This window comes from Puntigrus tetrazona, chromosome 5 (genome assembly GCF_018831695.1).
Source record: "Puntigrus tetrazona isolate hp1 chromosome 5, ASM1883169v1, whole genome shotgun sequence".
Classification (NCBI taxonomy): Eukaryota; Metazoa; Chordata; class Actinopteri; order Cypriniformes; family Cyprinidae; genus Puntigrus; species Puntigrus tetrazona.
Window position 1 is genome coordinate 32,315,687 of NC_056703.1, and position 27,058 is coordinate 32,342,744.

Sequence of the window (27,058 nt, forward strand, 5' to 3'; positions counted from 1 at the left end):
TGGAATGTTTTAAAATAATTTATTAGGATCTTTTTACTTGAAAATTTCCAGAGGTGAAAAATAAAAAAATACAGTAAAGGGCCAGCGGACCAGCGTATTTGAGCATCAGGTCACAGTGTTGACGTGCAGCTCCACAGCAACGGGACGGAGCGCCGCCCGCTGATGCTTTCCAGTTCCGCCGCCGATCCTCTTCAACAAATCCTCCAAACAAACAGCTAACATGTACGGTAAAAATCTGAGAAACTTTCAAGGGGTTAAAACGGATCTTGAAAAATATAGCTTCTTTTTTTTCTGAAAAATAATTCTTAATGCCACGTAACCGCCATCGTATTCGTACCACCGTTAACGGCGCTCGTTATTACTTGAGTTTAAAAATAACTTATTGCTTTTTTGTCGGTTAAATAGTTACAGTGTGTGCCGTGCAGTAGTTTTGTGAGGCGTCCCTGTCAGCCGGAGTTTCGGTCGTCGCGTGACCACCCGCTCCAAAAAGAGGCGACACTTATCAAATGGAAGACTGAAAACGAATGCAGTTGAGTAGAAACCGAACAGATTCAATGTTGCTGAAATGAAAAGGAAAAAAAAACAACGACGGATCACTCTGGGTGCGCGTTATTAGTCGAGCGGGACAATTTTTCTCCGGAAGGCCTCCATTAGAGCTGTGATGTCAGAGACGTTCCTCTATATTACAGGCAAGAGACGAGACAGTTTCAAAGGTGGCAGTTGAATGCATGTAAACTAGCTACGTGTACATCCATACTTCAGTCTAAGCAGTCACACACGCACCCGAACGCACAACGACAGGTGAAACAGCGCTCGGGCTCCTTTGCTTTGTAAATTTGTCCTTCATTTCTTCAAAAAACAGCATTGTACCGTCGGAAAACGTAAAGAGAGAAGAAAACGGGAAAGATTTACAAGTACACTGCGCAAAAAATGTATATATATAATATATATTTCCAAAACCGGCGCGAAGAGAAGCCCAGGAGCCGTGCTCTTTGAAACCGAGGACCAAAAACTGGACCAAATTGTTCGCTTTAATGGAAAACGCAAGCTGGTTTGACGCCTCCGAAGTGACATCAAAGAGCGCGCTTTCCCAATGGTAAAGCGTACAAAACCAGAGCAACCTGTTGATTCGGAGAATTTAGTCCGGAAAAGCATCGAAGGTTTGATCGTAGTATAAAGTAGTCGAAAAAACGAGAGAAGCACAACCAAAGACCCACATCGGTCCAACCGGGTTCGTGCGACTCGTCTCAGAAATGCAAGATTCAATGTGAAGAAAGACGTTTGCGTGTTAAAAACCATAAAGGACCCTCAACCCTCCCGCAACCCCCAGTCCGTCGTTCAATGCGAACCCTCGAACCCTCCCGAAATCCATGCAATATGTACAGTATCTACAAAAAGAAGCCGAACAATGAGCCTCGGCACAGATTTCTGGGTAAAAATGTGTCGAATATTCTCACATCTGAAAAGAACGCAGATTCATGAGCGAGGCCCATCGTTTCTCGTGTAAAAACCAATCTTACGAAAAAAATAACCGATTCAGTTTACGAATGTTCGTAATAACATTATAAATGCTGTGTAAAAACTACCAAAATATACATTTTTGTCCTGTTTTTTTTTGTTGTTTCGTTTTTCGTAAATTTGATTCGTTCTCACGTATTTGTTCTGCGTTCGAAACCAAACAAATCTGGGATTTTTTCCAGTTTCGTGCTCCTTCTCTCTCTTTCTCTCTCTCTCTCTGTCTTTCTCGACATCATCATCCGTTACAGCATGAGTACAGTAAAAACATAAAAACACAGTCAGCAAAAATACATAACAAATGCAGAAAAACTTGCCAAAAAAAAAAATCCGGGGAAACGAAATTCCTTGCGTGTTTCCGCACGTACAATCAAACAGTATAGTTTTTGACAATGTTTTTTTTTTTCTTCATTTTCTTTTCTTTCAAAAGACAGACGGCAGCATATCATAAATGAGTCAGGAAGAAGATACGGGATGAGGAAAACGAAAAAGTGATGTTAGTAGAGAATAGAGAAAAAAGAAAAGGTGGAAACTCCAGAGCGGAGTCAGGAGGGACCGCAGCCGTCCGCGGGGTTCGTCCCAAAAGCGCATCGCATCGTCAGCCGTGCTCACGGTTCACAAGCGCGTGAGTTTCTGCTCCCACGCTGCACTCTGATTGGACGCCTCTCAGTGGTAGCCATTGGTGAAGGCCGTTGCGATCAAAGGACCCTTGGAGGAAAAAAACAAGGGTTCAAAAAAGTGGTTCATTTGTGTTTTTATTAAACAAAACCAAAGCTATTAAGAAGTTTTTCTGCTATTTAAAGGGATCTGAAATAAAATAAAGTTTTAGAAGAAAAACTAATAATTAATCGTGATTAATAACACCTAAAAACAATGTTTTTCTTTACATAATATATGTGTGTGTGCTGTGCATATTTATTATGTATATATAAATACACATGCATTTCTAGATTTATATTAATATAATTTGTATTATAAATAAAAATATTTAATATATAAAAATAGCATACTTATGCATATATATATACGTTCATATGTAAGAAATATATACATGAATGAGTGTGTATTGATATATATAGAACATAATAAATATTAATACAATAAATATTCACAGTAGTTAAAATACTAAAATTAATAAAACTTCACCTGAAAAAATCTATAAATTTAAAATGAAAATGTTTACTTAAAATAGTAAAACAGTGATGCAAATGCAAATAATAAAATGTAAATAATAGCGCATACCAAAATAAATAGTAATGCACTTTCGATAGAATTCAATGGTGCACATAAATCAAGTTGCATGGACTTTTTATGTTCATGACCTTTTTGCAAATAGAGTTACATTTATAAATGTGTGTGTATGTGTCTATATGTTTGACTGAACCTACCCCGAGTCCATGTCCGAACCCTGTGCTGGGGGCGGGACTTGCCGCACTGATATAGCTGCTGACTCCTGAATCCTGATTGGCTGCTGCATACAGGTCTGCCATTGGCCCAGGGCTGCTGGTGCCCAGGAAGCCAGCGGTACGTGATGGGGTGGAACCTACGGTAAAAGACACACGTCTTAATCGTGATTCAGAAGGTGCTTTAAAATTGGAAAGAGCTGATGAAATCTCAAAATATGGCAGTACGAGATGAAAGAAGTAAAGTAAAGGTGATTTCGCGCACCTCTGACCACCGCTGCAGCCGCCGCCGCTGCCATTGGTCCGTAGGCCGTCAGTGGAATGGCTGCGGGGCAGAGAGAGGATGCCACATGTCAAATACATGTCAGATTTGAGAGCCATACTTTAATATCCTGTTATATGTGTTAACTGCTATGGTGAAAAGTCACCTTAGATAAAGCTTGAAGCTTATTTTCATTCTTATTTTTCTCAGGTTTGTACTCTGGCTGCAACAATGCGCTCTTTAAACAGTCTTGCATGTTGATTTAAGTTTCGACCAGCGACTAGTTTAGGAAAACTTGGTTGAAAACACATGACTGCGTTGCAGAAACGACACACTGCAGCTCTGTCTCAGACTTTTAATTGAAATGAAGGAGAACCCGAGCCGGGAAAATCAGCAGCATGTGTGTTTCGTGTGCAGTCGTGTGTGTATGTGTGTGTGTGTGTGTGTGTGTGTTTGCACACAGAGAGCTGTTTGTAAAGCCCAGACGAGCGACTAACCTGTGATCTCTGGGGGGTGAGAGGAAGTCAGGAGGGGTGTCCGTTCTAAATGGAATTCTAGAACAGAAATGGCAAAAGAGCGGTTTGTGAACAAACTCAACGTAAACAAGCTCAGAGCTAAAACACCAACACACACGCGCACACGCACGCACACACACGGTGAGTGTTTTTCCACATGTAGTCCTATCTACGCAAACACACGGACGTACACCATGAAAGGAGGCTTTCAAGCGGCAGAGGAGAGACACGTCTATGCGCACAGAAACACACACAGCGAAGCACTTACAGCCGGGTGTAGCTGCTACAGGAGGAAAGGAAGGGAACAGATTGAGGTGCAGAAGGACACGAGGAACAAAAAGCACAAGGAAGAGAGAGAAACGGGAGGACGTCGTTAGATCGCTGATCTTAAGGTTTGGAGTTAGTTAGACATGGAGCCGTAACACACAGCGGTTAGTATCAGCGCTGGGCGCTTTAATGGTGTCATGCAACGCAAAGCGTTTAACTGAGCTGTGGTACAGCCGAATGCATGGATATTAGCTTTAATAAGTCAAGCTGAACTTGTTATTAAAGCCGAGTGTAGTTGTTTACGGGTGCAATGTTGCAGATCATCCAATCACACTTTAGATTCGCTTCCATAGGTTCTATAGTGTTAGTTTGACAGCTTTCTTTAATAATGTTTCTGAACAGAACATTCATTTCTCATGAATTTTTTTTTTGATTTGCATGCACCAAGATCGGATTAAAACTATGCATCACCCCATTTTAGTAAACAAATAAATTTTAAAAAATGTAATTACATACACATCTATCTATCTATCTATCTATCTATCTGTCTATCTATCATCTGTCTATCTATCTATCTATCATCTGTCTATCTATCTATCTATCTATCTATCTATCTATCTATCTATCTATCTATCTATCTATCTGTCTGTCTGTCTGTCTGTCTATCTATCTCTCTAGCTCTCTATCTATCATCTAACTAATATGTATGTATGTATATTTCTACATTTACGGTCCAGAATGCATATATTTTTGGATAACCTAATAATTAACTTTTTCAAATTTACATTTTTTTCATTGTAGATGCACAGATAGAAAAAAAAAGCAGCTAGATAGATCTTTTAGTATTATGTCACGATATAGCATGTTATTAGTTATTGTTAATATAATATAGATTTTGGTTACGCTACTGTCATTAGCCTCATTTGGACAAATATGGCATAATATATTTTCATTATTTGCTCTGAAATGTCTTGCACGGCAAAAAGCGTCAACTACTTCTGAAGTGTACATGCAACGGTAAAAACTACTTTGCTATTTAATCAAATCCTCTTCAAAAAAATCAGAGGATAAACTGTTCATTCCTTAGGGTTTGTAATGAATAAAATAATACATTCTGAGATTATAACAGCTGGACTTGCCTGGGAACTGGTACGTGTATCCTGGTGTGATTCCTGTGTATCCACGACTGGCGTAAGTGGCCGCCTGGAACCCTGGGTAACCTGAAAAAATGGACAGAGAAAGCGTAGCGTTTAGGGCAAAGCTTTACAATAAAACCTCAGCTGTTAATATCACTTAGTGCTTTAACGTGAACTAATAATGAACGTTTTTACTGCGGTCATTAACCTTCTTAACGTTAGTTAATAAAGAGGTTTATGCTATAAACAGTAGCAGTAACTAATGTCAACAACTTTTCATTTTAATAATGTATTAGTAAATGTTCAGATTAACACGAACTGTGCTCAATACATGTTTTAGTTTGTTAACTAGGGTAGCTAACTAATGTTTGTAAAGTCATACCAATTATTTATACAGCACATTTCATACACAGTGATAACCGAGAGCAATAATTCATAATCTAATGCTTTTACTAATTCAGAATACGATTTATGTTTCATTAATTGCTCTAAATATAAAAATGTACCTTCATAAATTAATTTCCGCTTATAAATTTCAATACCGTTCAATGCCATTGGTGTTTAATTATTGCTGCACACGCCTAAGTGTCACATAAATGATTAACCGTGAATATAAATGAAATAAAAACACACATTTTTAACCGTTCTGTGGCTATTTGATGCATTTTGCAAAGTTTATTTTGTAAACTCTCCCGGTCCGCAAAATGACAGCAATTCTACTCCACATAATTTTAAAAATGTAACTTTTTTTCCTTGCAAAACTCGGATATCTGATTTGCGTAAAACTCACAAACGCGCAGACACATGTGCAGTTTCCTGTCGTGAACAGCAGGCAGCGCCAGACTCTCAGCGCTGGATGAGCTCTCTGAGATTAGTAGCCCTTTCCTTCTTTTAACTCACCCAGCATGCCGATACCCAGCATGAAGGCGTCCATGCCGTAGGGCATCACTCTGGAGCGGCCTCGCGCCGTACCTGTCGGTGACATCACTTCCTTCGGCTGTGCCTTTTTGCACTCCACCTTCAAAATCACAAACAAGATCTCTTTAATATCAAGTCTACTTATTTCAAGACTAAAAATAGGAGGAGCGTCTAAGACAAAACCGACATTGAAACTTAAATACGATTCCATTTTCCATTGAATTTATTGCATCTTTTATTTTATTTTTGATTCTTGAGGAGCTTTTGAGACCAGATGTTTTTGTTGTTGTTGTTGTTTTATGGTTCTTTTTCCTTCGCTTTTTTTATTTCTCTAAATGAATTTCACATCTGAGACCAAGCTGACGCTTTAAATGACTAAGAAGTCAATGTTCATGAATCAGCAACATTTGAGCAATGAAATGTTCTACAAGTAAAGAAACCGCAAACTAAATTTCCTTTTAATATCTCACCAAGTTATTTTATTTCTATATTCTATATTGCATTGCAAATTTTTTGGGAGAAGCTTCTGTTGAAACGTTTGAAAAAGTCGCTTTTTAGCCATTAAAATACTGTATGTATAAAATCGTATACTTTCCATAATAAATGTATGCTATATTTTTTATTTGAAATTGTTTTACATCTCTGTGTTTCTCACCATCTTGTTGTTGATCTCGTGAAAGTGGATCTCGCAGACCTTTTCCACCACGTCTTCATTCTCAAAGGTCACAAAGCCGAAACCTGCAGATCAAGAACACACACGCACTCTTAACGAATCACAAACAGAGCGCTGCTTTCAAATATTCAATCTATGTTTATCTTGTCCGGCTGCGTCCGATTCAAACCTGCTGTGAACTTTTCCCCTTTTACATTCTCTGTGCTGTCTTTGTTCTGTTTCCATCTGTTCGTATATTCAGTGCGTACCTGCTGCATTTACCTGTCCTACTGCGTCCCGCCCACTCGTCTGTCACTCACTACAGGCTCCGCCCACCGGCTGCCAGTCAGACTGACGGTTTAACCTCTGAACTACTAACCAGCTTAGCAGCACCAAACCCATATTACCCTACATCAACTTTTTCAACTCCTCTAAATGTAGAGGAGGATGACGCCAAGACAGAAGATGGGAAGAGAAGATCTCTAATATCTCATCTAGATATTAAAGAGCAACCTAATAAATCTGGTTGATCTTGTTCTTTTCCAAATCAAAGTTGAAAATATTATATTATACATTTATTCTAGACACAAATGCCCTTGCCTTAATAATGAATTTAATGGTTTTCATACTGAGCAGTAAAATATTCTTTGATTTATTCTAGTTATTTATAAATAATTAATTAATAATTAATTAACAGAGGTTTCTGAGATAAAATTGCAGTTTATATATATATATATATATAATATCACGTTATTATAGCATTCTATATACATTTAATACAGATATGATGTTTATATATTAAATATATTTATATAAAATAAATATATTTATATATAATATGAAATATTAAAAATTTAAATAAAAATGCATTTACACAGTATATGAGTTTTAATAGATTATGTCATATATTATGTGAAGAAAAGCTGTTATTTTGAATGTAATTAATCATTTGACAGCACTATTTAAACTATAAAGGAAATATAACTCTGTTAAGTATCCTAAACCATGAGTTATGAGAGAAAAAATCTTTCAGCAATTAAATTTGACTTTAGTAAGAGTCCATATTTTATTGATTTTATGTAGTATTTTATTTATTTCATATTATATACAGACTTTTTTGCAAATTCTACAAAAGTGGTTTTTAGGAGAAACGTCTTCTGAGTTATGAATGAGCAACGTTTGAGCAAAACAAATTCAAGAAGAGAAGAAACGAGACGAGACGAGTCTCGGAGGGTCTAACAGCAGCTCCTGAATGACTGCAGAAGCATGTAGACACTTGACTGCTGTTGTATAATTATATGACTCAACGAGGCTTTGAATGCGAGTGTGTGCATTTGCGTGTGTGTGCTCCTTACCTCGGTGCCTGTTGGTGGTTTTGTCAAACATTAGCATCGCGTCATCAACCTGCAGACAAAACACACACACAAAAGAGAGGGATGAGACACTCTAAGCCATTACCCAGCATGAGGCTCTATTGTGAAGCTCTGGAGAAACAGAGAGGGGCAGCAGATGGAGGGGACGAGCGGGGAGGGGTACATAGAGAGAGAGAGAGAGAGAGAGAGAGAGAGAGATGGACGGAGAGAAAGAGAAGAAAGAGAATACGGATGGAAGCGAGAGAAAGGGGACTGAAATAAAAGAGGAGAGAGACATGGCTTTGAACACAAGCTTTCAGCTTCAGCAGACAACTCTCTTTGTTTCATAAGATCACAACTGGTTGAGCTTCGAGATACAGATGTTACACCGGACCTCAAATGGCAAATTACAAAATAAAAGTTCTTCCTTGAACTTCAAAAAGCGCAATCGTGCTTAATTTAAACGCATGATTTATGTTTAAAGGTGAAAGAAGTCAAATTCATTTTATACAAGTGATATTCTGTGATTATAATAAATAATATACTATAATAAATAATAATAAATAATGATTATAGAAAAAGTAGAATGATTATAGAGCAGAATGAATATAACTAAAAATCATTATTGACTTAAAAATGTCCATGGCTTTTCCAGGTCTTTGATATCCTGTTGTACATGATTATATTAAATTAATACAATGTTTTTTACACACTTAAGAAATATTAACTTATTAAGAAACTTAAAAATATTTTGAAATTTTGAGAATACTTTAGGTCAAATTACAAATTTCGAACATTTTTTAACAGATCGCAACATCACCTGAGATCCTGTTGCGCGTAATTATATACAAAGGTACTTTCTATGTTTTAAAATATGTAGAAATGTACACACGAGGAACAATTCAAGCTCATGAAATATTATGGAGAAAAGGATAATTGTAAAAGCAATAAAAGTAAAAGTAAAACAATTGACCTTCCATTATTTTTCCATCTTTTTTCACACACAATAACCAATTCAAACTCTCTTTAAATCGAGAGAGAAGTATAAACTAATATATATGTATATATATATAATTAACCAGACATTTTAGGTTTTCCATGAACGTTATAACCCTGGAAGATGTTGGTGGTGAAAACAGCAGAGAAACATATCCCTCTGTCTCATTAACGGACGTTCATGTCCATTGGTCAAAGTTTACACGAATATCTCTCATTCTGGTCCTCCCGCCTCAGAGTTTGTGGGGGGAAATCTTTTCAATAACTCTCTCTGTCCTGTTCCCCCTTTCTCTTCAAACCCTCTCCAAAGTTTACTATTCCCATGGAGACTCTGCAAAGAATTTCAATTAGAAGAACTGACCCCCTCCCTCGCTTCTCCTTTCATGAATAGAACAGAGAGAGAGAGAGAGAGAGAGAGAGACGAGGAGCTGGATAATGCCTGCAACCAATAGTGCTGGACAAATAAACTTTGACAGAGACGGGCCATGTTTTCAGTGATAAAGCAAAGATCAGGCTGAAAATATTACAACAGTGGAGAAATTTGCTAAAGTTATGCATTTATTTGTATTTCATCTTCAAACATTTTTATAAAAGATCATATGCTGTTCACAGGATCAATCAAACACAGTTCATAATATTTATGATCTGTTTGGATGGGTCCATTACAAAATGGCTCATCTATGACAACACATTAAATGATATACTGCTGCTACAATTATCTTTGATCATAATGTTATATATATATATATATATATATATATATTATAAACCTATATATATATATAATAATAATGTACTTTTTATTTACTTGATTATATATATATATATATATATATATATATATATATATATATATTTTTTTTTTTATAAACCTATAATATATAATAATAATAATATACAATTGTTTTTAATTTTCTTGATAACTACATAATAAAATTAATAATATTAGTAGTATTGAAATGTTATGTTATTATTAAATAAGATTTCAATTCATGTATTATATATTAAAGATAAACTATATATTAGTACAGTATAGTAATATGTGTGTGTATATATATATATATATATATATATATATATATATATATATATATATATACACACACACATATATATTATGTAATTTTTTTTTATTCACTATTGACATCTTGGCCTAACACCACACTCACTTTAACTGTTTTTGTTGAGCACAGAGCGGCAGCAGGCTGATAATGAGCGTGTGAATCTGTTCACGGTTCTGCCCGCTTTCAACCGTTTGATGAAACTCAACACAACCTGTAACACGAGCGTCGAGAAGCAACTGTTAACCGTCTCTTCTCCGATGGCCTTCTCTTCAGGAGTACGCCGCCTGTGAGAGAGCTGCGGGCAGGACGGCACCAGTCGAAGCGCTCCGGGGTCACATGGACGGGTAGCGCTTTTCAGTGCCACCTGGTTAAATGACCATGGGAAAGGTCAAACACTCTTAGCCCGGATGAGCCGCTGTCAAACACACACTCTTAGACTCTGACATTTAACTCTAACCCTCTTCTGCCCCCCTCCTATTCAAACCTCCATTGAGTCAATCACACACACACACACACACACACACACCCTCCCCATCGTCCAAATCCAATGACACTGCAAAGTCGGGAGAAGACAGCGGGCAGACAGCTGCTGTGAGCATTAGCATGATGTCTGATATGAAAAATGACCAGTGTGATGCTTGTTTTGTTACAAAAAAAACTAGAGAAAGAGATTAAAAACTCACTCTTGTTACAGATTAACCACAGAATTAGGGATGAACGGATAGTGATAACTGAATTGTTGGATCTTTTTATTTTAATTTCACCTCCATACTGGAATGTCAAACTTTAGGACATAAATAAATGTTTGCCGTTTTTTACTATGAACATGAATGAAAGCTCAGATTCTCGAGGAGAGGTAATAAGCAATAGGATTTACCTTACAGACCACAAAAAAAAGGGATCTGAGCCTCTAGAGAACACAACATAGAGATTCTTTACGTCTGGGCTAGCAAGAAAGATCCCAGAGCACCCTAGAAACAACCTGGCAACCGACTAGAAAACCCTAGCAACTGCATAGCAACCGCCCACCGCACACAAGTTTTACTCGGGTGCTGATATTTAACAAATAAAACTATTTGAATTGATTGCAAAATCATAATTTATAAAACAAACAAGCAAATAAATAAACACACTATTGTAGGAAAATATTGTCTAAAATACATCCTCCTCTCAAAAAAGGTTTGAGAGCTGTCAAAAATTTGAATATATTAAATTAAAAATATAAATAATTAAATAATATTTAATAAATGTATATAATACATTTAAAACGGAAAAATAAATAATGCTTTAAAATAAAAAATAAAGAGAACGACATTATATAATAAATATAGTACATATAATAAACTAAAAAGAAAATAAATATTAACAAAATGCTAATACTGATAATTATAATGAAACAAAACATACAGAACATGTTTTTTAATATTGTTTCATTTTGTATTTGTTCCATTTGAACGTTTGTTTACCTATCTATTTATTTATTAAGAAATTAATGTGTTTATACACCGTGAATGCATTAAAACGATCACAAGTGACATTTTTAATGTTACAAGAAGAAAATATTTTAAAGAAGTGCTGTTCTTTTGAACTAAATAAATATGAAGGATGAAAGGGAGGGAGGACAGAAGTGAACATTAAAAAATAAAAGTTTAGGAAGTCGATGTTTGAAGGATGACAGCTATGACACAACCTAATATCACTGTACATATCAAATCAAGAAACGGATTTGAGACTAATTGAAGGTTTCTGAAGACGTGTTTGTGTGCACAGTCGTGGACAATCATCTCTGAGAAAACAAACCACACTCTCTCTCCAAAAAGCAGTCAGGGATGCAACGGCAAGTGTCCCGTTTCTGTTTTATTAAACCAGAAGAAGGTAAGATCTCCAGATAAAAGTTGATTTTTATGCTTTCCTCATCTCTTTCTCCTTTCAAACAGGCCAGCGGACAAAAGCTCCAGTGAAGCTCTCTAATCGACACCTCTCATGGCTGACTGGAGACTAACTTTTCCAGTCTGTCCGTTCCACCGGCCCTCTCCCTCTCAATGTTTCATTATATCCATTGTTGTGGGTCGGAGCGCTTGGACTCTCACTGTACTTCGCTTTTGTGAGGCCGATCATATTCCAACCATTTTGGATTGTGCCTAACAGATCGGGACAAAGGAAGGCAGCGGGTTTTTTTTCCCGGATGGCCTCGGACGAACAGATTGTGTTCACAGCAACGAGGGCTTCTCCCACCGAACACCGCGAGCGGACACGCCAGCGCATGTGCAGCGCGCTTTTGATATCGATCCAAGCGCTGAGTGAGAGGAGTGCGAGGAAAACGCACTTCCAGAGATTAAATGAAGAGAAAAAAGTTTTACTTTGTCTGAAAGGAATCGGGTTTGCTTTCACAAACGTTCCTCTGATGCGAAATGCCATTTGCAACACATTTTTCAGCATGGTTACTCCCACTTCAGTCTCAAGTGATCCTTCAGAAATCATTTTAATATGCTGCTCAAGAAACATTAGCAATATTAGCAATTGGGGATAATTGGTTTCAAATAATACAAATGACTTAATGCCAATTTAATTTATTAGCAGTTTAAATGCATTAAATGGATCAAATGTGACAGGTTATAATGCAAAAAAAGTATTTTTTAATAATATTTTTTAGATTTCTTTTTGAAAATGCTGTTTTTTGAACTTCTATTAACTTTAATAAAATTAAGGGGCAAAATCGGTTTACAACATTGATGATAACAATAAGAATATTATTATTAATACCATTATTAATTACTGAGCATCAATAATAATTGATCAAAATAGAGCACAAAATCTACATATTAAAAAGATTTCTTAAGGATTATGTGACACTGAAAAACTGCATTTATTTGATCAAAATAGTTTGAAAAAATTATATTGTAAAATATCTATTTAACATTAAACGTTTTTGTAATATTACTATTGATAATAACAGTAATAATTGTTCATTCCTGAAGGGTCAAATGACAATGAAAACAGTTTTTCTTTACATTATGACCATATAAATACACACACAGTATATATTTTGAAAATGTATATTTCGATCATTTATTTTATATATAAACAGATATAAACATATATTTTTGTGAAATATATACATGCATCTGTGTGTGTGTAAAATAAGTCAATCTAAGTAAAAGACATTGAAAATAAATATCAAATAAATGCTATAAAATGTAAAATGTATGTAATTTTTATTTTTAATGTTGCTATTTTTTATAAACATACAGAGAGAAATTTGTATATAATTTATTTTACATTCATTTTAAATATTACTTTTTTACTATATGCTTTATATTTTACTATATATAGCCTTGGTGAGCATAAGAGACACTACGTTGATTTTTTTATTTTTTTTTTCAAACAAAAAGGATTTGATGTTATCTTTAAACTTTCTCTGTTGTCTTCAAGAGCCCACGGATCTGGCCAACAGGTGCAGGACACCAATACGTGTTTGTGGATGTGTTTGTGAGTTTGTGCACCGCCGAATCCACACGTGCATTTACATATTTGAAAAAACAGAGCCCGCATGCACCCGGTGTCACATTGAGATGTGTGCAGAGACAATAGGCCCAGCAGGTCACCGTGGAAACAAGCTTGAGAGGGTGGAGGGGGGCAGCAGCTGTTGCATCAGATTAGTTAAGATTCGGAGACCCTCCCCCTTCACCAGCAGCACCTTCACACCATGCCCTCCGTCCTACCTTCACACTTCATATAAGAGTGATTCTGTGGAGAGTGAGGGGCTACTTGAAGTGTCTTCCAAGCATCTTTCATCTAAGCATCACATAGCGTCTTCATCGAATCACAAATGGACATTTGTGTTTTAAAGTCAATATGATCACTACAACGTGAAAAAAACATTCAAAACTCAGGGATCGGTGTGATTTTCGAACGTTTCTAAAACATTAAAAGTCTCTTATGCACACCAAGTATTTTTCTAATTTATTTGATCAAAAATGCATTTTATAAAACAGTACAATTTAAAATAACAAAAAATTGTCACATATAAAATAGATTATATAATATTTTATAATATATATATATATAATATATAATTATTATTTATATTAATTAATATTTTATATATATATATATATATATATATATATATATATATATATATATATATATATATATATTTTTTTTATATTGTATATTATTATTATATATTATTAGACTAAATTTAATAAACTATATATATAATAAAAATAATAAAAATAAACAGAAATTAACTTTTTTTACTGTTTGAAAGTTTAGGGTCTGTAAAGTTTTTTTTATTTATTTATTCTTTTTTTTAAAGAAAGAAATAAATTAAAACTTTTATTAAAAGTGACAGTAAAGACGATTAAAAACATTTCAAATTAATTATTTTGTTAACATTCTATTCGTCAGAATCCCGAAATAATTCATAACAGCACAAAAATATGAAGCAGCATGACTTCAACGCTGACAATAATAAGAATTGTTTCTTGAGCGGCAATTCAGCGTATTAGAGTGATTTCTGAAGACTGGAGTAATGATGCATTACTCCAATGAAAATTCAGCTTACAGCTTTACATCACGATAATAATTTGCGATTTACAATATATTCAAATAGAAAAAAGCTGATTACAACAGAACTATTTTTACTGTATTTTTTTCATCCGTAATCATTTTACAGGAAACGATCCCAACCAGTTATTTTGTGTCCATTTATGGACCTTTTTACTTGTTGTTCTATTAATTCTGTTTAGTTTAGAACAAATTCATGGGACGCCCACTTCCCTTTGTACTGCGCGTCTTACTCTTTCTCCTCTTTTTCAAGGCCGTCCCCTTCTCTCGCCCTCGACCCACAGGAGGTGACACGGCCTCCCTCGCTCGTCTCATGCGCTCTTCTCTTTCTTTAGTCCCCGTTGTCTACTATTCGACTCAGCGAGCCGCTCTCGCGCGAAAGAAAAAGCAGCTACACAAGGACCCCGTCTCCAACCGGGACAGCAATTCTTTACCGCCGGCGCCGAATATTACGGTAACAAATGAAACAAGTGGGGACTGACGGAGAACAAAAGAGATATCACGTGCGCATCAAAACACACAGACAACTTTACACGACCTTTTCGTAATTGCAAATGTCAAATAACACACCGACTTTAAGACGGCATTATTGGGGGACGCTTTTCGGCTCCTTTTAAAAGATGCATTTAAGGTTTATAGAAACCAGCGTGCCACTGATGTAACAACTCAGCTTAATAAAATAAATCCTATTGTTTAGGCATTCAGGAACTACCCCGGACCTGGCTTTTTTACCAAAGTTATGACCGTCACATGCACGTTTAAAAATTACAGTAGCTGTTTAAATCAGAGAGATCAGAGAGAGGCTGCATTAAAAAGAAAGTTCGCCGAAGCATGCTTCACGAGAAAACACTTCACTTTGTGAAATTTCTGAGTGACAATCGTTTCTACATCAAACCTGCGGTAACGAAAACTAAAAGAAATGATGAAAGAAACGACACACTGGTGTAGAATACGGCCCTTGAGCTCACCTTTCCAAACTGATCGAAATACTGTTTCACATCTTCGATGGTGGTGTTGACAGACAGTCCTCCGACAAAGATCTTCTTTGTTCTCGTAACCAGCTGAAAACAGCAGAAAAAAGACTAAATAATGACACAATGAATGCAGCTCCGTGACTTTCGGTAAGAAAAAAAAAGCTTTCGAATACAGGTAAAGCATGCAAAAGTCAAATATTTTGTTGAAAAAAGACTTTGCACGTTATATATGAGTTACGTACGAATCTGTTCCAAAACCTTCAGCTGCCTTCTGAAGGAGCATATTAACTAAAAATGGAAACCCCAGAAAAGCAAACGAAAGGACTCGGATTTGGGACGTTCCAGTTTAACAATTCATTTAAATGAACACTTCTCCTGTGACTCACAGGGGAAACTTGATTTCAAGCTAACAATGCATGCATTAAAACGTATTTTATTTTTGGTCTTTCCTGTAGACAGAAAATCATTTTAATTAGCTATCCTCCGTGTGCTCCGACTTCATCTGACTTTCACTGAACCTTTATTTAGCGAGGAGAGATAAAATCGATCAAAATTCTGTTCTTTCGAAGATTCCATCCGCAAAGCATGTTAACCGACTTCATAATAAAAGTAAGAAACGTTTCTTGAGCAGCAGTATATTCAGTTTACTAGACTGATTTCTGAAGGATCACGTGACACTTACGACTGCGCTGATGATGCTCAAAATTCAGCTTTGAGGAATGCATTTGCTTTAAATTGCAATCAAACAACCGTTTTTGCAAATAAATGCATAAAAACCTAGCGACTTTTGAACAGCACTGTATGCAATAATAGTCAAAAAAGAAGATTTTAGAGGTCACGTTTGTGAGCAGATGTTTAGCGTCTATGCAAAGTCGTTTCACTCATCGTTCGAAAAAAAACCACTACAGTTAAAAAAGTCTCGAGTTCGTCAGAGCTGTCACATCGTGAAAACACCTATGATGCTTCAAAACGCTCGCTAGGTTTCAGAACAGAAGCTGCGTGTCCTTAATGGGAAGTGACGTGCGTGATGTTAACCTGAACAGAGACTTAGCACTCACCTTCGGCTGAGCTCTACGCGGAAAGGCCACCTTAGGGTCAATCTGAGAGAGAGAGAGAGAGAGAGAGAGATTTGTTTAGCATGTGAATAAAGCTTCTTTGAATCCTGAGAGGGAATAAGAGGCATGACTGAGCAGAAACGTCACGTATTTACGGAATCGGAGAGACAAAGATAGCATTTCATAAATATTCTCAAAATCCACTCACAGCTATTTCGCAAAACAGGCCAGACAGTGTTTTACGAAGATTTACTGACGTTAACACTTCTATCGTGTAATCGTTAAGCTCTTCTTCAGGACCGTAGAAGAAAAAAAACTTACGTTGGTCTGTATCCAGCTTATTTTCTTTATTGATTAATGCCATGAACCATCTTTTAATGCCGCTGGTAGTTCGACAAAAAAAAGCTGTACTTAAACAATATTCGCGAGAGAGCCTCGCCGGCAGGACCTGGCAGAAAATGAAAGCTATCACAACAGACAAATCCTCAGAAATATTTCAAGAGGAATTATATAAAATTCCCAACCGCGTTTCAGGCCAGCGTGGAATCATCTGACCACTGCAGGTCATGTGAGAAATACAAGAAAATCTGAGAGAAAACGCACAGCTTTTTCAAACGAATGCATTAAAATAATAGTTTTATTCGTTTTTAGGGTTTCTGCAGGTTTTCTGAAGGTAAATGCAAGACAAAGTAAAGAGTGCATTACAGGGAGCACAGTGTCAAGGTTCTCTTGATGTAAATATCTATAGAGCACAAAATTAGCAACGCTTCAAAAAGTCTCCGTTACTTTTACATTCGTTTCATGAAAAAATGTATACGAACTTCATTCATTCAGTTTGCCTCTCAGCTAAATGTTTCTTAAGGGTGTAGAAACAAGCAAAAACACTGAGGCCTTTTAAACTGCATGCAACTTTTAACGCCACAACTTTATGAATTTAAGACTCCGTTGTGTTTGAATCAAGAGCGAGTTTAACCATAACTGAAAAACCCATAATAGATTCCTAAAGATTTCACTTAAGTTACAGAAAAAGAACGAGAAAAGTTACAGAACTTTTAATATTAATTAGTGAACCGTACTCCATCGTAATCCAGAAATTCTACATCGAATTTCCTCATACAAGCGTTATGAAACAATCAACAGAAATCAGCAGATTTTGATTCAACCCACTAGACCAGACTACGACCATCTCTAGTCACCCCATGCCATTGATCTAAATGACCTTCTACACCAGCTAGATTCATACGCGCTAGCGTACAGTAGCGAACTATTAGTGCGCTCCAGCAAGACTCTATGATGGTAATCTTGCCGGTGTCTATGGTTTAGTACTAGGATTTCAGCTCTACACTCATAGTCACCTTTTGATCCCAAACCTCGTCCCAACCTGTGCACCAAAAATACCAAACAACAAAACACAAAAACATGATATGAAATGTCGGCCTCGCGATGTCAGTATCATTTAACCTCATTTCACAGAATTCTGTACAGCATTTGGTTATCTTCAGGAGACTTTATAGTTCTTCTAAGTGATTTGTTAATGTGAAATCCTGTTTTTGATCGACGACATGGTTAAGATTACTTATTACGATACTGCTAAAAAGTCAAATAAATACTGTAATGTTGTTAAATATGAAAAAGCATAAGACATTGTCTTTGTAGCATTTATTTGAAGCAGAAGTCATTTGTTATACTGATAATGTCTTTATACTCAATTTTCAGCATTGCTTGTGTATGTAGCACATTATAGCATAACATCCGTTACTAAGGGGTTGCTATGCAGTAAATAAGGTGTTCTGTGTGTAATTTTAGTGCAGCATCTGATAGTTTGGCCATATGGATATTAATAACTGACAATTTAATTGTATAAGATTTAATTCCTATGGTTAGAGGTTTAATAAATCTGTTTGAATATACTGCTGTTTTCGATATTTGAACATTCTGCTTCCTTCAGAACATCACAACATCCGAGAATAACCAAAACTTTGCCGAATCCAAAATGAGGTCAGATATGACACTGCTACAGTTTTTGCTATCAGACCCGAAAAAGAACAAACTGATAGAAACACAAGTGTGTGTGTGTGTGTGTGTGTGTGTGTGTGTGTGTGTGTATTGTCAAAGGCTACTCTTTTTACAGGTTACTGGAACAGATCTGTTTCCAAACATTCAGCGAGACAATCCTCTTTTCAGGCCTGAGGGCAGGCAAAGCCTATCCCAGCATCCAATCTCTGCTCGGAGCCGAGAGGGAGGAGATACGGAGAAAACAGATAGAGAGAGAGAGAGAGAGAGAGAGGCAGGAAGGGGTGAGGGCAAATTAATCAGCACCAAACGGCAAAGACAAAAAAAAGTGAATGAAAACAACAAAGGAGAAGAAAAGAGAGAGAGAGGGAGCAATTCAGCTAAAACAAAACCTGCTAGTGAAAAGCTGAGGGTGTTAATTTGTGTGTGTGTGTGTGTGTGTGTGTGACTGTGTGTGTGTTTGTGTATCAGGAAGCCCCCTCCACTTTCATTAATTATGAGGACAAAGATGAACCCCAAACAGATGGGACGGAGAGAGGTCCACCCCCTACTGAGACACACACACACACACACACACACACTGCCTTTTACTTCACGCAGTCATCAATAAACTAAACAAAGTATACTTCATATTCACATATTCTACATCAGCTCCCACATCACTTCACACACACAAGAGCTCATGCAGGCTGTAAATTTCATTTACATTAAGCTAAACATCACTATTACCACTCAAATAATTAGTGATTATTGCTCACTGAAATATTTTCAAATATTAAAACTTTATTTGACCTGCACGATTTATGTCCTTTTACTTTTACGAAGCCATTTACCGGACTTGAAAAACACACTAATACACTAAATACCATTAAAGAACATAACATAAAATATCTAACAATTTATTTAATAAATATTGATAACAACATAATCAATTTATGCATTAAATATATTACATTTTATATATATTTTTTGGAAATGCTTTGTATTATCCCTCTCTCTCTATACATATCGCTAACATAATAAAAAAAGTTTTCAATATTTTATACTGTATATTTATCGCTTCGATTCCACATTTCTGGGGAAGTTTTTTACCTTTGTGTTACTGATAGTACTTATAATTTTATATACATATATATATTTTTTTTTTTTATGTACAGCAACAAAAACGATGCATATTGTTCCCAAACAAGCGAGAAATATATATAACTGCACCTTTACGTTGAAACCGATTGTGCTGGTGAAGGCAGAACTGCTGCTGTATATGAGACTGGGCCATCAAGGTCACTGTGCATGAGTGAACAATGGCAAAGCAATTAGCTAACGATGCTCGTTAATGAGGCTCAACAACCCCACACCGTGACCAAGAAGGAACAAAGGTGAGTGTGTGTGTGTGTGTGTGTGTGTGTGTGCTGACACGATGCAAAATCTCAGGAGAGGCTTTGGCTTCAGCCATGTAGCTACATCGGAAATGCAATCCAGTTTGTTTCCCTCAATCCGATTAGTTGCTTTGGCGATCCATACTAATTACGGACAGGGAATTCTCTCTCTCTCTTTCTCCCGCCGTCCCGCAGCCCGCACCTCGCCGTGCCGTCAGCATTTGAGAGCTAATCTCCAGAATCTACCGCTAAACCGTCGTACACATCAATGACGCACTCAAGGCCTAAGACGGGACTCTCGTCCAAACCATTTCAAGCGTCCTTGCGCCAGCTCTTCACGATGCACGGCGTGCGGGACTGTCTCTGGTGTCGAATTGCAAAGACTTTTAAAAACTGTCAAGAAAAAAAGCATATTATGCGCAAGCGCCGCGTGCTAAAAGCAGAGTTAAATGCATAAACACGTGAAGCCACAAGCTGTAAAGAGACGTCTTTCTAAGTATTTCTATAAAAGCGGCGGCTCGTTTCTACCAAACGCCTCCGTCAAGAATAAATAACCAGAGTCTAGCAGATCTGATCGCTGTATGATCGATTCAACTTGTAACTACATGGCTAAACGAGCATATCAGAGCTGAATGTGCAATAAAACTGAAAAAGCAATTTCAGGAATGAATGAACAGACAAATTGCTTACGTGCTCATTGCAAATTTGAATAAGCAAAACCGGTGTGTTTATTAAGCAGCAGTTTATAATCGCTTCTGCTACACGGATGTGTTTAATTGAAGCACTTGTTCAAATCTTGAGCCAAACTAACTTTATTTGACATCAGCTACACGATTCACTTTTGCTCTGGTTTGATATTTGCGTTTTGTCTTTTTACGCGGCATTGATCTGGTTTACGTATATTGCAAACGAACGGAGGAAAAGCATGCTATTACTAGCAGCCTTTGCTAAAGCATTACTAAATATACCCTAAATGTTAAACATAGCTGTCCTACAGTGTTTATACTATAGACAACCACCTATAGCAGCTATCCAAAACAACATGGAAACCACACTGCAACGTGTTAATAACCACTTAGGGTGCCTTAGCAACCTTTTAACGACACATTGGCAACCACCAATAAAACCCTTGTAAGTCTGACACAAGCAAGCACTTAACTTATATATACTATAACATCCATATTACATAAGTTAATATATTTAATATATTTTTATTAGTTCAAATGCCTTCTGCTGTGAAATTCCCCGATGATTTTTATCAAGTTAACACTTACTGGACTAAAGCGACTTTGGCTAACTTGACCATTCACAGATGCTTTTTAGAAAAATCATGTTGAAATGTGAGAATCAGGTATGATCATCAGAGGAACAGTTATTTGTTGGTCTCTCAGTCATCTTTGTATTGCGTTGCATTATATCCTTACAAACTACAGAGCTTTGACCAAAGCTTTTAAATATTACCATATTAAGACATTACTGGGAGATAGATCCCATTGGTTTACATATAAAGCTGAATTTCCTGGCATTTTCTGGCCATATGGATATTAGAAACTGCACCAAATTGCATATTTTTGCTCAGACCGGGCCTTAGAATAAACGTAGGTTGATGTATCAACTTTGATACTCAACAAAAACCTTTTTTTAGAGTTTATCTAAAAGTTCAAAGAAACCGTTCCATTTCAATAACATTGCATTTCTGTTATTCTTGTAACTTCACATTACAGCTTGGAAAAAAAAGCTCTTTTCAATATATTGCACGCGCACACATTGTTTTAAAGCACACAAACAAAACGCCCTCGTTATATCTGACATTCTGCCATGTCTGTTTGTAATTTGGCCTTATTTTTTATGAGATTTGACAATATGACCTCTCGTTTCCAGAGCTCAGACACCCCTCTACCAACCTATCCTCTTTCACTGGCTCTTCTGAGGGCCGATAGCATGAAAAAAACACTCTCAGCATGGCACATTCTTTCTGTTTTCAACACGGACCCTTTCACAATATCTTCTTTTCAGCTCCTCGCATCGGATGGCGAATGCAAGAAATAGGAAAACACCCAGAAAGGACTGAAAATGTGGAATAAAGAAGCACGGCATGGAAACGCTTTACTGTTACATGCAAAACTTTACAGTACCACATCAAATATCAAATAAAAAAAGCACATACTCCCATCTGCGTTACAGGCTGTTCCTCTGCAGTTCTGCTGGAATCTCAAAACTCAGCTGAAGTGGACGAGGGGCTGTTTGCACAATAGTCTTATCTATCAAAATTGCTTCCTGTTATTGCGAATCCCTCCTCACGCAGCCTTTCAGACCCCACTGGAGTGACCTAATAACCCACGGCAACCCCCTCCGCGACCCCACCAAAACATTAGCACAACAGAGCCTCAAATACCATACGAAAAGGCCATTCAAACCCATCAATACACAATTAACACACTGATTAGCCTTTGCATCGCAGCACAGAAAACAGAGCTTTGCTGTATAGGCTACCTGTAATGGAGATTTCCATCAGAGCTAGCAGAATCAACATGTTTTTATTAACGCAGTAATATTGTGAAATATTATTCCGATGTCAACTCCCGTCATATTTTCTATGCGAATATATTTAAAGATGTAATTTATTCCTGCGATCAAAGCTGAATTTTCAGCACCCTTACTCCAGTCTTGATCCTCCAGAAATCATTCTGGTCCACCGATGTGTCTTATTATTATCAATGTCGAAAAGAGTTGTGCTGCTTCATTTTATACTTCAAAACAGCAGCATTTATTTAAAAACATAAATCTTTGGACCATTTCACTGTCACTTTTGATAATTTCATGCAAAAAATGTGAATTCACATTCATAAAACAATATCACATTGACCCCAAACCTATAAATAAGTGTACATTTTCATTAAATTGCTAGTTATTGTTATTGCTAGTTACTTTTTATATATATATAATTTTTTGTAATGATCATTTTTAACCACTTTTTAAATAAGCTTCCTAAAGGATATATCCTGGCCATAATTCAATAATTGATACATCACATTATGAAAATAAAGCAAGTGCATGCAAACATTGACTTGGAGCCACATGATATTCTGGTATATAATTTCTCTTGGCTGTTAAAGAAATCCTGTCTGTCCTTCTTCCACATGAATGATGCAACAATGATGGCATCAATTTTTCAAAACAGAAAATAAAGAGACTGTACATAGGTTTTCTGTTTTAAGTTTTGTTTTTCTGAGCAAAATAAAATATCACACACTTTTCCCTGATTTACGACACTTACCCACTAAAATGTAATTCAACGTAAAAAGTCAGGCATATTTACAACAAAAATCTATTTATGACAGATTAAAAGATGTTAGTTTCACCCAGTTTTACTCATTTAAAACTGAACATGCTTCCTTATTCTTATATTCATTTTAATACGTAAAAGTCTTGAAGTCACCGAATGACAATGTAACATTATTTCAACCAGATTTTAACATTTTATTCTGCGAAAACCTAAAAGTAGACACTTTGCTTACATGCAAAGTGCGTTACTTTTTCACGTGTAATGCTGACATCTGAACAACCCTGACCCACACATGCATTAATCTACACATCTACACCATCAAGTGTTGTCTTATGGAGGGTCACGCCATGTTTAAGAGTGTGTGACACTCTCGAATATAGCTGGCAAAGTTGTTATGGCGATGATGGTCCCGCATGGCGACCGAACCCAAGAGACCAGAGAGCGTTGCCAGGCTGAGTCTCTCCACGCAACAGTAGTGTTTAAGTCACCATCAATAGTAGTAAATACTCTTGCGAAAACATGCGTCTAAACATGATTCGGCTAGCCTCATTCTTTAATGCGAAAGGACTGGGAACAGGCCACAACACAGCCCAAATTTTACAACAAACAAATACACACATACACACACGCATCTTTTAAGGAGTCTGTGGCATCTGTGTAGGAAAGCTCTGGTTTTGTCTGCTGACACACCCACGCAGATCTGACAAAGGACCATCAGTGACGTCCCGGGACTCTCATATTCAAACACAACCTGGGCGCTTATTCAAATACGGCTGCTAGCAAGCACACTGCTCTGTGCAATGCGGTCAAATCCGGACAAAAAGTCCAGGAGCTCGACGCGCATCGGGTTTCATAGAATTACAGGTCATTTTCATTCCCATTAAAATCCCCACCGTTTGGTAATTGTGTCGTATTAATCCCAAAGTGTCCTGAAACATGTATTAGCATATATTCAAACTATACCGTGACATTTACATCGGTGGTTCTCGAATGGTGAGTTGCATGACTGTTCCAATCAGGTCGTTCAACTAATATAACTACATTTATGCGTAGTCGTAACGGCATGATGAACTGTTAAAATGGAGGAGGAAAACTTATTTGTGCTGTTTTGTTTTTGACGCCTGTGCATCTGATGGATCTTTACAGCACTACAAATTCAGCATCACTATGGCTAAAGCTAAAATGACATTTAGCAGAGCGTTTGTTTATCGTGCGAGGCAGGTAAATAAATTCAGCTGTTGTTTATGCGTTTGCTAAATTGTCCATTTTCGTATCCGTGTTCATAATTTTGTATATTGCTCGATCTATGCTTGTTTAACACGTTTCAGAGTTTGATTTAAGACGTTAAATCAGGCTTCTGAGGCAGAGCCAGTTGAGAAAAGTCATGCAAACTAAATTAGATTGCGATTCGTATCTAAACCTACTTAGTGCGCATGAAAACAGATTCTAAGTCTTTCATTTATACTGAGGTACTTTGACTGATATCCAAACTCAAAGGTGCTTCAAAGAATGCCATTATTGTACATTTTTATAATAACAGCATTTTATTTCAGTAACAATAATAATAAAAATATTACCCTCTGCGGATTTTAAGGTATACACACGCATTTGCGCAAGGCTTTTGGAGTGCTGATCGAATCCTAGAAGATTTTGAAAAGTTTGTTTCTGCCCCGTTTCGCTCCCCTGGTTGCCATGACGATGAAAAGCGCGAAAGAACGCTTTCATGTGGCGCGCTCTGCGCCAGACAGACCTGCTGGAACGGACCTCGCGCCTCGTGCATGTGGAGTTAAAATGATCTCAGGAAACGAAAACCACCAAGAAGCATTCATCCGATTGAAGCGCTTAATGAACAAACTAAAGGATACGAAGCAGCTGCTTCAAAAACAAAGACTAAGCCATCCGATGCAGGTGTGACCCTCGTGTGACGCGCAGAACTACTTGTGTGCGGTTATATGCGCATGCGTGTTAAACAAACAAATCACTGCTATACAGATTAATTTAAAAAAATAATAAATAACTCACTGTTTTTGAATCCAGCTCGTGTCTGTTTTGGGCCAAAACTTTATCCACACCGGTCTGGTCTACGTAGGTGACAAATCCGAACCCCCTGTGCAAAAGCATAACATCACGCGTAAAAATTAAGTTACAAACACACAAACAAACAAGTCAGCAGTCAACGTGCGCGCGCGCGCCTCCCCCCTCACCTCGACCGCTTCGTAACCGGATCCCGCATCACCATACACTCCTTCACCTCGCCGAATTTACAAAAGTATTCCTTCAGCCCCTCTGGAGAGAGAAAAGCACAAAGCATTGATTTCATAAGTGCAGCAGTTTAGTGACGCACATCATGTTTGATGTACCTCAAACAAAAAGCTCGCTGCTGCTAGATCAGCATTGAGACTGCCCATCTGTGACCACTTTGCATCTCGACAATAGTGTTCATTATAAAGCTCTGGTAAGCATTCTTATTATAATGTTCTAAGCTAAGCTGAGTATTTGAATAACAACACAGGCATGCATAGTGTGCATGCAATCAGAGATTTTCCACACTGCATGTTGCATTTATTCAACCACATCAGTGCTTCCTCACTAGCGCCCTTGCTTTCACCTCAAATCACCACCAGCTCACTATATATATATATATATATATATATATATATATATATATATATATATATATATATATATATATATATATATAACGTCGAGCTCTCGATGAAGTATTGCAAGAGAAGTTTTAAGATAAAACATGCCACTGATCTATAAATATTCACCGTTGTAAACGATATAGCTACAACGCAATAAGCTCGTGCATGCTTTGATTTCACGGTGCACGAACTATTTGCTTTCTGTTTCTGACCAAACAAACATAGAAAGAAGAAATGCTCCTACGAGCTCGCGGCAACGCATGCATGAGACTTTTTTTTGTGGAAGTAGCACGCAGGACAGAAGATCACGCGTGTCTCACCTTGTGTCGTCTGCCAGCTCAACCCGCCGATGAACATTTTGCTGAAAGGTGAAAAAGAGAGTCGGATCAGACATCTGAAAGTCTCCCGAAACGCTATTGATTACCGGTGCATGTGTAAATACAGCAATCAACAACCCAAAATCGTTATAAATCAAGTGGAAAAGTGCAATTCGGCCATGATGGATGGATGGGTGCCGTTATTTCCAGTGAAAACGCAGAATTGGTTCTTCCTCTCGGTTAAAAAAGTAACAAGTTCGATCATCCCCTTTTGAAAAAGCGAAAAGGGATATAATATCATAATGCGTTGGGAAAATGTAACACTTCCAAATGTAACAGATGGAAACAATGTAACAGCGCGCGTCCTGGAAAGGGGGAACATGGAAACAATGTAACAGTGAGGCTCCTGGCTGTTACATTGTTTCCATTTTCGCTCTTTCGCGAAGGAACCCGCGCTTGTGTCTTTTGTCTCCGGTGGTCTCTTTCCTCCTGGTCCCAAAACTCTCAGGTTAAAATGAATAGATGTATACATAGATCTCCCGTTCGCGAGGAAAAGTCGAGCGGAGCGCGCGGAGAGGAAGCTTTACCAGGGGTCGTGTGGGGAGTCCTGCGTGGAGGACGACAGGCTGCTCTGACTCCCTTCTGTGTCCATTCCCGTGTCCCTCTGTTGCCCGGACTGTGAGCCGAACGGGAGCCAGGAGTCTCCAACTCAAGAGCGGGTGGCCCGAGGGGTTGGG

At 37.3% G+C, this 27,058-nt stretch overlaps 1 protein-coding gene across 1 annotated transcript; it reads right to left on the reverse strand.

Moving 5' to 3' along the window:
- On the reverse strand, positions 1–27,058 carry LOC122345937 (RNA-binding protein Musashi homolog 1). The gene is made up of 14 exons (XM_043240476.1): positions 26,909–27,058; positions 26,325–26,365; positions 25,561–25,642; positions 25,379–25,463; positions 16,685–16,726; positions 15,621–15,713; positions 8,024–8,072; positions 6,672–6,754; positions 5,999–6,116; positions 5,102–5,182; positions 3,678–3,734; positions 3,184–3,243; positions 2,904–3,058; positions 1–2,223 (listed from the first exon to the last, which is right to left on the reverse strand). The coding sequence occupies exons 1-14, from the start codon at positions 26,971–26,973 to the stop codon at positions 2,182–2,184; spliced, it is 1,053 nt and encodes a 350-aa protein (XP_043096411.1). The 5' UTR covers positions 26,974–27,058; the 3' UTR covers positions 1–2,181.